General features: G+C 38.9%; 3 protein-coding genes across 5 annotated transcripts in view; 1 reads left to right on the top strand and 2 right to left on the bottom strand.

Annotated features, from left to right (window-relative positions):
- Positions 1-5,128, bottom strand: part of LOC144634558 (protein O-mannosyl-transferase 2-like) — a 53,217-nt gene extending 48,089 nt beyond the window's left edge. For 2 of the 3 annotated variants that reach the window (XR_013567216.1, XM_078493553.1), the window contains exons 1-3: positions 4,618-5,128; positions 1,576-1,660; positions 576-680 (exon numbers count right to left, since the gene is read on the bottom strand). Coding sequence is in view for 2 of the 3 variants with exons in the window: in XM_078493553.1 (XP_078349679.1) it covers positions 576-680; positions 1,576-1,660; positions 4,618-5,030 (603 nt within the window). In the remaining variant the exon portion in view is untranslated. Of the gene's footprint in view, positions 1-575; positions 681-1,575; positions 1,661-3,233; positions 3,554-4,617 lie in introns of those variants that run through there. The other variant, XM_078493554.1, reaches the window with a different exon arrangement.
- Positions 5,129-6,550: 1,422 nt separating this feature from the next.
- On the top strand, positions 6,551-11,894 carry LOC144634684 (uncharacterized). The gene is made up of 3 exons (XM_078493718.1): positions 6,551-6,649; positions 9,921-10,013; positions 10,758-11,894. Exons 2-3 carry the CDS (start codon positions 9,939-9,941, stop codon positions 11,478-11,480), a joined length of 798 nt encoding a protein of 265 aa, XP_078349844.1. The 5' UTR covers positions 6,551-6,649; positions 9,921-9,938; the 3' UTR covers positions 11,481-11,894.
- A 718-nt stretch (positions 11,895-12,612) lies between these two features.
- LOC144634709 (uncharacterized) lies at positions 12,613-15,301 on the bottom strand. Its single transcript, XM_078493745.1, has 2 exons — positions 15,080-15,301; positions 12,613-13,443 (listed from the first exon to the last, which is right to left on the bottom strand). Exons 1-2 carry the CDS (start codon positions 15,297-15,299, stop codon positions 13,187-13,189), a joined length of 477 nt encoding a protein of 158 aa, XP_078349871.1. The 5' UTR covers positions 15,300-15,301; the 3' UTR covers positions 12,613-13,186.
- Between the last annotated feature and the right edge of the window lie 7 nt (positions 15,302-15,308).

Raw genomic sequence — 15,308 nt, 5'->3', positions numbered from 1 at the left:
CCGTTATTATTATTAGTAGTAGTAGTAGTATAGTTGTATAGAAAATGACCTGCAGGGAAATTGGTTTGAGTTAGCGGGAGATTTGAGTTGTGGAGGGTTTGAGTTACCGAGGGTAAAATTACAGTAAATGTATGACTGAAATTCAGGGGAAATCAATTTTGGTTCGAGTAAGCGCGAGGTTCGAGTTAGCGAGGGTTCGAGTTATCGGGAGTCGACTGTATTGATGATAATGAGTCTGAAAGGATGGAAAAATGTGTCCATTATGTCTGTACATTTACATATGGGGATTCATGGACCAAAAGTCCCATGCTCAATGTGCCTATATTATAGTAGAATCCTGACTTCTCAAACCTCCACTGGAAACAAAAATTGCTTCGCGAAATTAGGAGGTTCAAGAAATTGGGGGTACACTTACAGAAAACAATTATCCAAGGTAAACAAAAATTAGTTGGAGAAATCGTGACTGACTTTCCAGAAACCGAGGTTTTGAAAAATCGGGAATCTACTGTATAATTATACAAATATCCATAAACAGCCTTACACTGGGTTTATCATACATACAACAGATCTCTTACCAATCTCATTCCTACATAGCTGTTCTCTCCATAGCTGTCGCCTGGTTTATCAAATGGAAATGATCCATTATAACCACTAAGATATCCAGCCATTGCAATAGACATCTGTTACAACAGAAGAAAAAAATTAAAAGTGCCCCCTGGTTGCAAGTCCATCACTGACAGGGTTATCCAGTACAGTATGGACTCTGACTGCTTGATCCAGAGCACCACCCTGCTGCTGACCCAAAATCTTTTAATCTTTTAGTGATAAATGGATATCTCCAAAACATCTGGAAAAGACAACCAGGGGGGGGGGGAGGGAGTGGGGAGGGAGGAGAACTAAGCACACAAATATTGAAATCTGACATTGGATCTCTAAAAATCACATATTATGAGTAATTACATATTAAGTTAATGTAGCTCAGTCTACAAAAAATCCATCTGATGTTCTGGATTGGCTACCTCTAAAACTAAGAACTGAGCAACAACCAATCAAAGACATCATACGGACCTTGGAAGAGCTATATGTTTGTCACTGATACATAGAATTTTTGGAGTCAAATTTCGGACGTCTCTTGAGCGAGGAAAGAACTGTGCACACTGACATCTATTCACGCCAGTCCCTTACAAGTTGGTATAAGAATCCGGGCTGTTGTGGCCGAGACCTGTTGTTTATTCCTTTCGTGCTTGCCTCTCTATGCTACTGTGCTTTTCTTTTCCCACCCTCACTCGCCCTTTCCATTTCAGCTTCCAACTCACCAAAGCGCGGTCGCATATTTTCATCTCTTATTAGCCAGCGTAAAAAGGGACTGTCGCGAATAGTATGCTGTTTACTCTGTGAGTGAGTTTGGGAGGATTCCAGCCTTCAACTCAGAATCACACTGACTCCCAAAGTCAACCACATGTTTGTGTTACACTGTACAGTCACATAAACATTAACACAAAAATTATTATTAATAATGGTTAGAAACTCACTGACTCCTTGTTTAAAGCAAAATTTCTCTTACTAAATTTATACCTTTGCTAATGGTGGATGGACATCAAAAAAGAACTCTCCTTTAAGATAAAAATTTGCATGCTTGCCAAAATGAGTTTCATCCCAACTGTAAAATAAAGACAACAGATTAGAAAATTATTGTCTAAGTATTGTGACTCACATATAAAACAGATGGGGATGCCGGTCGTGTCCCTTTGGGGGGTAAATTTTGAATTTTGATCTCACTGAGGGTGTTCTGGATAAAAAGGTGCCGTCAAGAAACCGTCAAGGTCTCATGTAGGATTGCACAGACAGAAATGTAGAAAAATAATTATTTTTTTAAACTTTGGTATCTTTTACGGGTCAAAAAAGCTTGAGCCACACGTAGATTGCTTTCCCTTAGGGGGATAATTTAAAATCTCCGATAAGCATGCTCATCTGTTTTATATGGGAGTTGGTGTACAGGCATACAGGTATGTAATCAGGTATGGCAATGATCTCCCCACTTCCTTTTTCCACATTTCTCACCCCTCCCCATTGCTTTCACACTTTACAGCTTTTTACTGTACCATGTTTATGGGTTGTCTTGGACAGACAAATCTGTTGGGTGCAGTGAGACACCATGGAAGTTACTATATACGTATCTTGAGTTCTCTTGCCCAAGAACACAACACAGTGACCTCAGGCCAATTGCTGCTTGAACCTGGGTTGCTCACCCCCCATACCAAGTCCAGCACAATTTGCCAATGTCTGATGAAATCCCAACTGTGGTCAGACAGAATGTCCTGACAACTTTTTTTTCTTTTCATTTTGCTTTTGCATTAGATTAGCAGGTTCATATTTTGTCCGATCAAAATGGGGAGTTAATCGGATGTATGTCTTTCAAGGGAAAAAAATTATTTGCAGCCCTGCATGTCAAAAATATTATTCTATCGAGACCATGCTCTAAACTCGGAGCAAAGTTTAAGTTGGTGTGGTCACAAGTGTGTAAGAAACCAGCTAGATGACACACAAACCACCATTAACTTAATACTTCACTAAATAAATTCTTCAATTTGACAGGAGCAGGTGGTATAATGAATGGAGGGGCAGAAACACATTCACAGCAGAGTGTTAAACCAGAAAAACTCTCTGGGTTATTCATTTACAGTATTATTGTCAGAAAAAAAAACATAAAAAACTTAACACAAAATAACATCTAGGGAACTGATCAAAATAAATTAAAATTGTTGGTTATAAGCTTTACTGAACCCTAAAAATCTCCATTTGTAGTAACACGACGAAATTAAACAAATAAACCCCGATGTAAAATGTGTAGATTGATATGAAAATCCATTCATAGCTTACGTTGGAAAGCCCCCTAGCGAATCAGGACAAATTTTCATTCATTGTTTGAACTAGCGTCAAACAGTTGCTACACAACGACGAAAACAAGGCGAGCCTTGAACCAGCTTATTAACTATTAACCCATAAAATATGAAAGTTTCTAGTTCGCCAGCTGGATTTATTCAGTTACAAGAGTGCAAAAAACTTTGCCTTGAGCCCAGGGAATCTAGGTAAAGAGCTCGTTCATAAACTAACATCGATCTAATTCTTCCAAACCGGAAATATTGAACGAGGAAACTAAATAAATGACTGGAGACAATTATGCAAGAATGGTTAACATCTACCGAAACGTTATGTTTTTAAAACAGCCTTACCATATATGAGATGGATCCTCTAATGCATAAAAACGCGTTGCAAATGTCACTAGCAGGATCCCTCCAAAAACTATCAGTCGACCAAATACTTTGGGGTTTACTTTAGCCAAATCATTTGATTTCGCCATGTGTTCTTTGACAGTTTCTCGCGTTGTCTCTGTCGGTGATTCCATGTCTGACTCACTGTCGCTGTGCTTGTCTGTTTTCTTGATCCGTGCTCCCTTTCGTGGTGTCATATTTGTAAGGTGAAGTTGTAAAGTTGAGTTTTTATCCGCCTATTAAATGTTAGCTGTTTGCTAAAACTTGAAATGGATCGCCGAAGCGAAGAAGCGCGCGCCCGCACGATTTTCGAACCAGACGCTGGACCCAGGCCCTGCTCGGACGTCGAATGAAATCGCAAAATTTAGAGTCTTACAGACATTTTCCCAAATAACTCTCTGTAACAATTTTGGCCATTTTACATGTATCTTTGATATGGATACATGTTACTCGGATAATTTTCTAAGCGGCATTGTTTACTGTATTTTTCTGTATAGCAACTATGTAGCTACAGCCATGTATAAATCTTGATAGCGGCACTCATTACGGATACTTTTCTCAGATTCTCGTGAAAAGTGCTGAATTTATTGCCCGCTATACGATCTTGGAAAATAGAGGGAGACAACTTGTAAACAGTTTAAAAGATTTTCACTAAAATGAAAATAGTTGTTTGGAATGCGCATATTATAAAGTGCTTTCATGGCAGTCCTTTTCAGCCTTTTGGAACAAATTATATTTCACAGATCAGATTTCACCAGCTGCCAACTGGTACAGTATTTTTAACGAAATAACTACATACACTCTTTTTTTCTATAAGAATATGCTTTATAAAAAATAGAGACTGAAATTTGCAAACCCGAGGCAGAGTTTTTGAAAAGAATAAAATTCTGTTTGCTGTAAATTTGTAAATATAATACAATTATATGTTTTTAACTGAAACGTATACAATTCTTCCTTTCTCTAACGTTAAAACTGGCAAAAGTAAAACAACAACAACAACAAAAGCAGCACTAGCCGTATGCTTCATGCTAATAGCATTTCTGCAATAAGTTTCACACAAACAATTGTAACTGATACCCCCAATACATTCTAAAATGGAAAAGTCGTATACGCTATAATTTAAGAATATTTTCAGCCTAAAATCGACAGATAAATAAATATATTCCGCCTGGGCCGAAAAAAACAACAATATTCTTATAGGAAAAAAGAGTGCACCGACAAAAAAAAACTTCTTCCCCACTCCCCCCTCCCCCCTTACACACTGACACCATCGCTGACCAGAACATTATAAAACCATTATTCTGTTGAAGGAAGTATGTCAATTGAACTTAGGCCTTCTACTTACCAGATATGCGATGGTACAGTCACATTGAAAAGCCTTGTTCCAAACGCAAGTACCACAACGATCAGCAGTATTAGCAGCCGCCTAAGCCACCGAGGCAGAGTCATTACAGCGGCATTAACAGCTGACAGCCACTTTGGACCGAAAGAATTTTGCTGCTGTTGATCCTTCTTGCTCGGCGGCTTGGTTTTAAGAATTGCTCTTTTCATTTCAGCTTTGGTTCGGCTGGTCGTCTTCCCGGTCTTTCTACTGCGAAGATCGCCATTCTGCTGTTTAACTCCGGCGTCTTGTAAAGGTTTATTTTCTTTGTCCTTTTCGCTCTCATCGTCTCCGTCTTCGCGCAAATCGTCGTCTTTCTTAACATCTCCATTTTGATAGCCGTTTTCTTCTTCTTCAGCGCTTACTTCTGATCCCATTTTTATGAAGCCGAAAAGCGGATTTACCTTTAAACGCCAGAACCTGCCGATAAGATATTATTTTGTGGAGCGTGATTAACGCAGTCCACGTTGCGATTTTATTGCGTATTTAAATTCAAAATTACACGTGAACAGTGTTTCTTGGGTTGATGTAGCAAAACATTCCACTCAGATATCTATCATGTATCTTGGAAACTGAAAAACCGGACTTGAATAGCCCGCGCCCGCTTTCCATTGATCCAAGTTTAATAAAGAGGCTATGTTTCTATGGTTACGATAGAGGCTTTTGAAAGTATGAATGAAAGAGAATTAGAAATTTTACAGCAAAGAACCTGAAAGGGGTAAAGAGACGTTTATTTACGCCAGATCTGCGTTTATGGCTACATAATACGCAAGTGCACCTTTGAATAAAAGTTTCTGGCGTGGGTAAAAAATTATTTCCAAGCGTCAAAAGAATAACCGGGTAAAAGTTACAAGTTAAGAGTGAGCGTGTAATCTGCTGTTTCAGTCATTCCTAATGCCCTATATTTAGCTTTGACAAAGAATGTTTGAAGCTACAAAATGTGTCACAAAAGGACATTAAAATGTAAAGCACAGTACTAAATTATTACAACTTGGATCAGTCAACGGTAGACATAAACAGTGCCCCCGAGGAAAACAATCTCCGTTTATAAATGTCTCTTCGATTTTAATTGACATTCAATTTTCGTACAATATTAATAATTTTTCTGCCGTATTTTTTGGTTCACGTCCTTAAAACCTACTTTTTTTTTGTCGCGAGAATTTTTTATAGTGAGGGATTTTCGCAGCTATCGGGAATTCGCGCAACGTCACGTTCTTTCATAATGAACATGATCGGAAAAGTATGGGTAAACAGAATTTCTCTCCATTGGCCCTCAGGCCGGAGGGAGGAGAGGCCAGGCTCCGGCCAGGCACAGGCAGGGGATTTGATAACAATTATCTGCCTATTATAGCGACTTTTGACTTCTTTTAGTAGATATGATTTTCTAACAAATCTTTAATGAAGTTTAATGACTCTTCTTGACATCCCTGAAGCGGGATATATTTTAAGAGAAAATCTCAGCTTCAAAAACAAACAAAAGTGTTGGGAAGGCTTGCATTTTGCACGCATTTTTGTACCGGTTTTCCCCTCCTCTCTCTGATATAATGTTGAGTTCAGGAATGGTGCTTATACTATGTGTCAGTAATTGTAGGTTTTCGTTTGTTCGGTGTTTGTTTGTTTCCTCGTGAAGGTTCTTTTAGGATCCATGTAATTTTTTCAGTTCCGCTACTAAAACAGTGTTATAATAAAATTCAGGAGTAAATAGATTTTTGATCAGTCCTTTAAGTCTCTACTTGCAGGTTGAATCAGCCTTCATTACTAACTATAAACTTGATAAGGGAAAAACTGACTAACTGATGACAAAAAAGCTAACATGAACCGGAATGGGACCCAGCTAGATTTTCGTGTTTCAGCTGTTTACATAAAATGACCTCTAGCCCCTTGCTCTAGCCAGTCTACTCAAGACAAACTACAACTGATAATACTCGAAATTTGATATTGTTAGTGAATACGGAAATAAAATTCTCGGGGCTGTCGAAGGAACGTCTCTACCAAGGTAAGTGTAATTTAAATGTAAAAACTACCTGTAAAAATAGGAATAAGATTGTTCCGACAAGATAAGTGAATTTTTGCATGATTAGACAGTAAAAGACTCTGTCAGAACATGTGGATCTTCAGTTTATAGCATACTTCGATAATGCCTGCCACGATCGATCCTTTTCAAAACACATTCGTCGCACTAATCCACCGATTTGAGGGTTGCATATCCAAATTAATATTAATGGGAGAATTAGTTAGATCCGAATAAGTCAGTGTACTGAGTAGACTAGGCCCCTGAAAAGGCAGATGCAGCGAATTAACATTCCATCATCCGAGTTAACAAGACGCTGTGACAGCGTTTGTTCGAGCTTCGCTTAGAAAACGTAGCTTTTGCTAAATAAAAGGTAGAGCTGGTTAACAATAAATTCTGATTAGTAGATTTATCTTGAGCAAAGCAATCGTTCAGTTCTCAAAAAGAATCCCGAGGCACAGATTTATCGAGTGAGGAATTTAGGAGAGCTTAGGAATGTTTTTGTGGGCGGTTTGAAAACTGAGAATCATGACGGACCCCCATGAGTCCCATGACGGTCCAGTTAATGTACGCCCAACGAACTAAACGTAATCATAACATAAGACAAATTTAACGATTGCAACGAGCCGGCTTAAAACTAACATCTAAAGTACACTTTAAGATTTAAAAGAAAACGACAAATAAGAATAAGAATAAGCGAACAGGGAATCGCGAAAATAAATTGTGAATGACACTAATGTTTCTATCGTGGGTCAGATCGGGTCGTGTTAGTGAAAGCACGCTTTTGTTTACTTATCTATACTGTCTATAGCGCCACCCTGGCCCAGGCCTTCCTAGTCTCGTTTTCATGTTTTTGATAGTGGATATCCTGTCATTGCCCATTTGATACTGGAATGTAGCCTCAACACTCCATAGACCTTGTCTTGATCTATAAAGATGAATTTAAAAATTCTGTTGACACATGTTTCTTTTAAAGCCAAAATTAGAATTAATGCTGGCTAGATTTGCGTTGGCTCGGCCAAAAGGGTGAAGATGAATTGCTTGATAATTCGATGTAGACTTCATCAATATAATAAAAAACTGCAATGTCACAGCGACAAACCGATGAGTGGTGCCGGATCTATTGAAGACCTGGATCAGTAACTTAGTTGAAACGAAAAGTATAGACGGCAAACTGATCCTGACGGCTAAAGCGGTCAAAAATAAACAAAGTGGATATAAAAAAAAAACTAGAATATACTGAAAAGAAGTTTGCAAAGTTTTCTTCAATATATTCTAGTTTTTTATTCACTTTGTTTTTTTTTTTGACCGCTTTAGCCGTCAGGATCAGTTTACCGTCTATATTTTCCGTTTAGACTTCATAAAATAGTTGCTAAGGAAGAGAGTCTCATCTTTTCTGGAATTTGTTGAAACTTGGAAAAATTTGGTAAATACTAAAATAAATAATATTATCACGAAACTCTTGCTGTGTCAGGGTTATTACATGAGTAACGCTTATTAGAATCACATTTTATCAATTTATTTAATATAGAAAAATGAACTAAAAATGGGTTTTGTAACATTAAGTGTATAAAAGAAAGAAAAGCGATCTGGAATAATTTAAAAAAAGGATTTTTTTAGACTATACGTGTTTTAATGACTCAACAGTAGCCATTGCCACTATTGAAGTATTGATGTGATTGGTAATATCTATCTATGGTGCTTAGATTTTAATAAGGAACATAGAATAAGGAGGGGGGGCGCTCTCGAAAAGAATTTTTTTCACCCCTTCGGGCCTCCATTTGTCCTAAAAATAAGGTGGGGCCCCGGGCCCCTCCCCTAGATCCGCCACTGTGGACCTCAGGCATCTGTTGACGAAACCCTGCAGCTTGTTGGAGGTTGCTTTGGTTACCATCCCTGTCTCTGAGCCAAACAGGAGGAAAGGCTTCACGTTTGTATTGAATATCCATAGCTTGGTCTTTCTCGTCAGTATTGCGAATACAGCAACAGTATCAGTTTTTCCTGGCTACTTCATCTATGTCACCCTGTAACCACACATAGGAGTCAGACTTTACTTCATCGTCAGCTCCGTTGGTCCGTAGCACTGGGTGATAGTGGCTTTTCCAACCTTGGTGTGGAACCCTGGATAATACACTCCCTCCGGACTATGAGTGGCTTCGGACTATGAGTGACTTGGCAGCTTGCCGAGTCAGCATGAACCCAACTCCCTCTATATTCACGCCCTGAATAGAGGACGCTCTGTCTGGTCGACAGCTGTATGCAGCCGGACCCCATCCATCTTGTCTTACAGAGGTCCAAGATTGACAGGTTGTATACGATCATCTCAGCAACAATCTGCGCAGACTTGCCTGCTTCTGCTTCGTACAAGGTCTTGACGTTCCATGTACCAAACCATGTGGTTGCTTTAGAAGTTAGGAGGATGGCGGCATCGCGGCTTCCTTTCGGCTTTCGCTGCGTCGCGTATGCAGCTCTCCGAGGAGACATCCTCTTCTCCCAAGACAGATCGATGTGACTTTGTGCGTGGCTTTTCCCATACCTGCCACAGTTTTCACAGCTTTGCAGCCTTTGAACCAAAAATGCTAAAACTTCTCAGATAGCACATTATTTTATTTGTTTTCAACTATCACCATCAGCATTTTAAGAAGCCATGAACGGACAACAGAAGACAATGGAAGTCATGTTTACATCAAGTCTATTTGTCTTATTCTTTTTTTAGTATCAAGTGTGATTTAGAAAAAAAAAAAACGAAAATGATGTTTATAGTGGTCATGCACTTAGCTTCGAGATAGTTTGCAGGCATGCTACTGAAACAGAGGAAACGAATATTCTTAATAAACATGCATAACATGGTTAAAGGATGTCGTTAGAGGATGTCGATCTAAAGATGTCGTTGCCTTGGGGTCCGGCCTTTAAACCCCAATAAGAAATCAAATGTCAGGTTTACATTAACAGCTGAAAATAGGACTAACTAACAATTTTAAGGCGTAACTTGTGAAAAATTAAGAACAAAAGATGCAGTATCACTTTTGAAGGTGTGTGAAAGGGAGACCATTCCCAGGCCTATTGAAGGTATACGAAAGGGTTACTTTTTCTGCAAATGGTAATAAAAGGTAAAGGTTTGGACCTCGGGGCAAAGCCTCACTATATAAAAGAAAATTTTATGAACAAGCCTTGTGAACAGAAACCTGATCAGTCGATCGGTCATACATGCTGCAATTTGTAATCGAGGTAACTCCGTACTATTTTCAACCTTTAGAAACGTGTCGACGAAAAGATGACTACTGTGTTCTTCCTGTTGCTTGTAAGTGGCTACTGCACGGCGAGTCTTCTTCCCTATTATAACGCACACGTAAGTAAACTATTAAACTTTTTTCTTATCTTTTGAAACTAAATGTTAATTGTGTGAGGACGACAACTGCTGGATTTCCTATAATTTAAAAGCATGCAGGAAGGCCGTGTGATGACAAAACAAAATGCAGGAACCAATGGCCTTGATTGCTGATGATGAAATTGTTCATACAATGTTAGTGAACTAACAAGTTTGTTAAGTTTTATAACTCAGGCTCACGGATAAAATTTTTCTTTTGGGCAATTTTAGAACTATCACAAATTTAACGCAAAAATGTCAACTTTTAAAAGAAAAGACATGGTAACACTGGAGAAGATCAAAACGGACTGCTTTCTGATCGAGATTGAATAATGCCGACCCGACTTCACTCAAGTTTATTTCAGTTTGTACGAAAATGCCATTTATTATGGTTGGAAATCATCTTTGTTCCTTTTATGTTTTGATTTTGCCAATAATATAAGACTGTTGCTCTGCCAAGTGAAGAGCTCATAATATAATCAAACACAATTAACTTAAACGCAATCGGAAATAGAGTTGAAATACCGGTTGGTCAGCAGTTCTAGTAAATGGGACACGTCGAAACGCGAATGGAAATTTCCACAGGGATGCGCCCGTTCCATATCCAAGAGTATTTATCTGTTTGGGAAGAACAAAATTGATTGATCTTTCTATTTACATTTCATCTGAAATTTTCAGATTTTTGGGGTAAATAGTTACCAACCCAGTTCTTTTTTTTTTTTTCAGAATCCAGCGGATATTCACTTGGAAATGAATGGATTCATGGCCCAATCCTGTCTGGACTACCTTAACCATGGCCAGTCAAAAAGTGGGTTCTACCAGCTCTGGGACAAGGGTCAGCGCTACTTAGCATACTGCGACTTCGCTTCTGAGCCGGGTTCAGCCTGGACACTTGTCATGTCTTGGAGCTTACAACACAAGCACCTGCCCCACTTTCGCAACAAGACTTTCATGCAGGACGCACCAATCAACCACAAAACTCCAAACTGGGAGATTTACCGACAGCCTCTGGCCCGAATGAAGAGTATCCGCAGGCGATCCACGCACTGGCGTGCAACGTGTTGGTTTAATCATTTTGACTTTGGCACCCGCCGCTCCCATTTTAGTTATGAGGATTACCTGAGGGGCAAGTTCAGAGATTTTGACATCATGACTTGGGTCGGGTCCGGCACTTGCCAGCCAGTTGATTATGTGAACATTCGAGGAAATTCAGCTTATGGGGGGCAAACAGCACCGTTTTGGCAGGCTAAAGACCAGTACACTCTGCATATCGACAGCAGTCAAACCAAATGTGACCTCAAGGCTAATGGTGGACCTTATGGCCAGGGAGCTGTTCAGGGAGAAAACAACTTTGGCTATTACGGCACTGTTGGAAAAAATTTCAAATGCACCTACTACAATTATAGAACAACCCAGTGGTGGTTCGGTGGATATCTGGACGAGCAGTAAAGCAAAATCGAGAACGACTGTTCCTCAGACCTAAAGCCACTTAAAACACTAATTTTTATCATCACATGATTCTCTACCGATTTCTAGTCACCTCATTAGTGAGCTTGCTCAGATGAAGCCAAGTTCAAACTTTTGTATAAATATGAGCCCAGACAGAAACAGTAGAAACCAAATAATAAGGACTAGAACACTGCAAATCAAAGTCTCAGCAATGGGTGTGCATGCAGAATACATCTGAAATCGAAAATTGAATGTTGTTTTGTATTTCTTCAAGTTCGAGGCACAAAGGAGCTTACTGATTGTAAGCCCACATAGATAATTGGGCTGATAATGAAATGAAACGTGTTTTTCTGTTTGCTTAAAATAAGCTGGAAAAATATTAAAAAGACATCTTGCAAAAAAGCGAGAAATAGATATCAATGTTACTCTCTGTGTGTCAATTAACTTCACTTGTTCAGGTGATTCCACTAAAATAGAAGGAGTATTAAAAATTTTCTGAAACTTGGTCCAGGTTACAATTATGTTATGAGCATTAAAAAAATGAAATAAAAAATGGGGGTCACCGCGCTAGTTTTTGTGTAAAATGGATGGGCATTATAGTGAATTTACGACCCGCGAGGTAGATATTAGGAACCCTAGTAATTCGAATGGGGAACTATTGTTTTTAGAAAAAAATCATTTTTGCATTAAAGTATTAGTCTATTTCAACAAAATAGACTTTGATCTTATATTAAAAACTATTCTTATTGTACAGGAATCAAGATAACGAAAGAAATTAAAGATTTTGCTTTGTGCGCACGTGAACGGCACTACCTAAAAACGTGTTTTTTACGGCATTAAAATTAAAATATCTCAATGTAGAATTTTAAACTTTTCTTTAAATCGCGATATATTGTAGACAACCGTATGACATTTAAATTAATGCATTAAAAAATGGGGGTCACCCTGCTCGTTTAAGAGAAAACGACCATTTCTTTCCCTACCGAGCGTAGGCTGAAGGGAATCTCGTAGTGTTCTGTGTGCGCGCGCTAAATGACGCGAAAACGTATGCGCAGCAAGGATGCGCAATGCAATTCCGTGGAATCACCTTAATGTTAAGGTTTGTAATGGCATAAATTCATAACCTGCATATGTATACAAATAATTCTTTATTCCCTTTGAATATTGCATTTACACATGGAGGTGGGTAGGATCTGCTTATTAGTGTTAAGCACAGAAAGAAAGAAAAATTTGAGAGCCCTAGAATCTCTACCCTTAATCGCTACATTATTCTGTACAACTATCTTGCATAAAAAGTGGCTATCTTGAAAGGCCATCTGGAAGTCTTGTAGCATCCTGTCATTTATTTCTTTAGGCATAAAAGGGGAGGGGGACTAAACCAGGGGGATGGAAGTAAGTTAAAGCCTCCCCCCTCTCCCTTGCTCTATCCTCATTTTTTAATTTTAGCCAATTTCTCAGCCTCCCCATACAGGATAAATAATTTTGCAACATTAATACACTGTTTGTTAAGACGGTTAATCAGCAAAAGGGAGTTTATCTGCTTGCTGCCAGTTTCTTCAAGTTTTCTTCAGGTTGTAAGTGCTCAGTTTCTTGAATACAAAGGACTCATCCTTTTAACCACAGCAAACGGGTCACCACTTACTTATACTTGCTTAAGACCAATCAAGTTTTCCTCCTCTAAGTCACTGTTCCATTATAATATTGTCTTAGTCGTTTCCATCGTCCACCAAACATTCAAGTTCTTCATTGCTCAGTGGCTGTTTTGGAAACACAGCCCTGTACAATGGATAACAGCAAGAGTTTTCATTTCTTTCACCGTCGTCTGTTAGAAATACCTCGGACTGTTCAGTTTTATCCATCAATTGTTTCATGTGACTGTCTTTAGCTTCCTGTAAAGTCTTAATCATGTCTTTTGATGAAAGAGGCTTTCTTTTCTTTTCCTGGAGTCTCTGAAGTTCTTTCTCTGCAATAACAAAGAAAATATTACACTTCAGATCTCTCTCTCTTGGTTGCCAAAAATTTAAATAAAATTGTACATCACAAACCCTTCTGTCCCCAGTATATGCTGTTCCAGGCTCTCGGTAGTTTGGGGAGACCGAAAACGTGTGTGAGCGAGAAAATAATGAGGGGGATGAAGGTGAATGGAGAGACAACAACAAGGGAACACATTCCAATTTCATTGCAGTCGTCGTGGAAAGAGTTGAGAGATTTAGAGAAAACGTCTTCTGCACAAGTTTGGTTTACAATGCAGATTTTTTGCTCTTTTCTTAGCACTCGACTATCAGGAAAATCTCAAAGACAAACTTCTAAAGTGGAACACAATTTGGCTTCCCCGAAATCATGCACGTGGTCTGCACTTGCTATCTTTCTGACTGACGCTTGTTCCGAGGTGATAACATTACCGGTACTTGTTGAAATTAGTCTTTCAGAGGGTATAGCAGCTCCTACTATACTGGAAGAGGGTCGTAAAAGAAATTCTTACAGGGTTTCGTTTCTTTGCTCTCCTTTCCCCCCCTAATTTTTTTCTTGCTCACCTGAATTTTTTCACTCTCTCTTGCAACTACCAAGAGCCTGGAACAGGCTAACCCAGCACAGCACTATAGTATGCTACTTCTAAATTTTGTTGAATATATTGTATTTTCTCAACCCCCCCCCCCCCCCCCGGTGTTTATTTCAAAATTGGCTCTGTGGATCCGGCATTTATTCGCAAGGTGCAGTTTATTCGAGCAAAATGTTTATTAAGCAAGGCTGTATAATCATTGTTTGTGACATGAATGTATCTTGCCATCATACCTAAAGCATATTACACCTCGAATAAATGCCTAAAAGGCTTACTTACCATTTTACCTTGGAGACCCGGCGTTTATTTGGGGCCCGCATTTAATCGAGAAAATACAGTACTATAAATAAAACCTCTAAGGGTGATTTATATTGCAACTTGAGAACTTCAAAAACATCAGTAAAGGTCCTCAATTTCCTATACAAGTTGTACCTATAACCAAATTCTTGATTCTCTATTTGTTTCTATGCCTATTTGGCATATGATGACCTTGGACTGTGTCATTTGCATGTAAATTACGTGCACTTGTCTTAAATGGGTACTTTCTTGTTGTTTCCCTGCTGTTGCAAAACTGACGAAAAATATCATTTGCTATTTCGACCAAAAAAGGTTCTCAAAGTAAAAGACTACTACCGCGAATATTGTTTTGATACAATTAGATTTAGTGACTTGATTTTAATTGTGTTGCACAATTCAGGGTTATCCTGCTTGTAACATCAAATTGGCCTGGCCTTGCGCTGCACGCTTGGCCAATTTTGCCAATGATATCAAACTGGTTGATTTAAGAGTTATAGTAATAAATCTTGAACAAGAGAAATACAAATTAACCTAGTTAGTAATTTTCACCTGAAATCCGTTCCAAACAGCAACATAGATATTGCTGCTTTTAACAAAGATTGACCTTGTTGGTACCATTTTATTTTAGTGCAGTTGAAGATAAGTGAACTACTGGGACAACGGTCGGATGCTATCTCCATTTTTCTCACTAGAAATGCATCTAGCCCAGGGTAGAGTTGTGGTCCCAATATTTTGAACTCACCTAAACGGGAAATATATTGTCCATTTCCCGCAGACACCTTTTCGTCAGTAATGCAGTTGTTGCATGTTGATTCTTTGTTATCTGGTTCGTCAAAAGTTACCCATCCAATTTGATCTGAAAGCGTCGATGAATTGCTTTCTGTGTTTGAATGTGACACTTCTAAGTTTCCTTCGTCCACCATCTTGAATCGGCCAATGACCAGCGCGGCTACCAAGCTCATTTGAGCGGT

Source organism: Oculina patagonica, chromosome 13 (genome assembly GCF_052425735.1).
Source record: "Oculina patagonica isolate OP01 chromosome 13, crgOcupat, whole genome shotgun sequence".
Classification (NCBI taxonomy): Eukaryota; Metazoa; Cnidaria; class Anthozoa; order Scleractinia; family Oculinidae; genus Oculina; species Oculina patagonica.
Note: the sequence above shows the minus strand (reverse complement) of the source record. Positions and strands in the feature narration are given on the sequence as shown.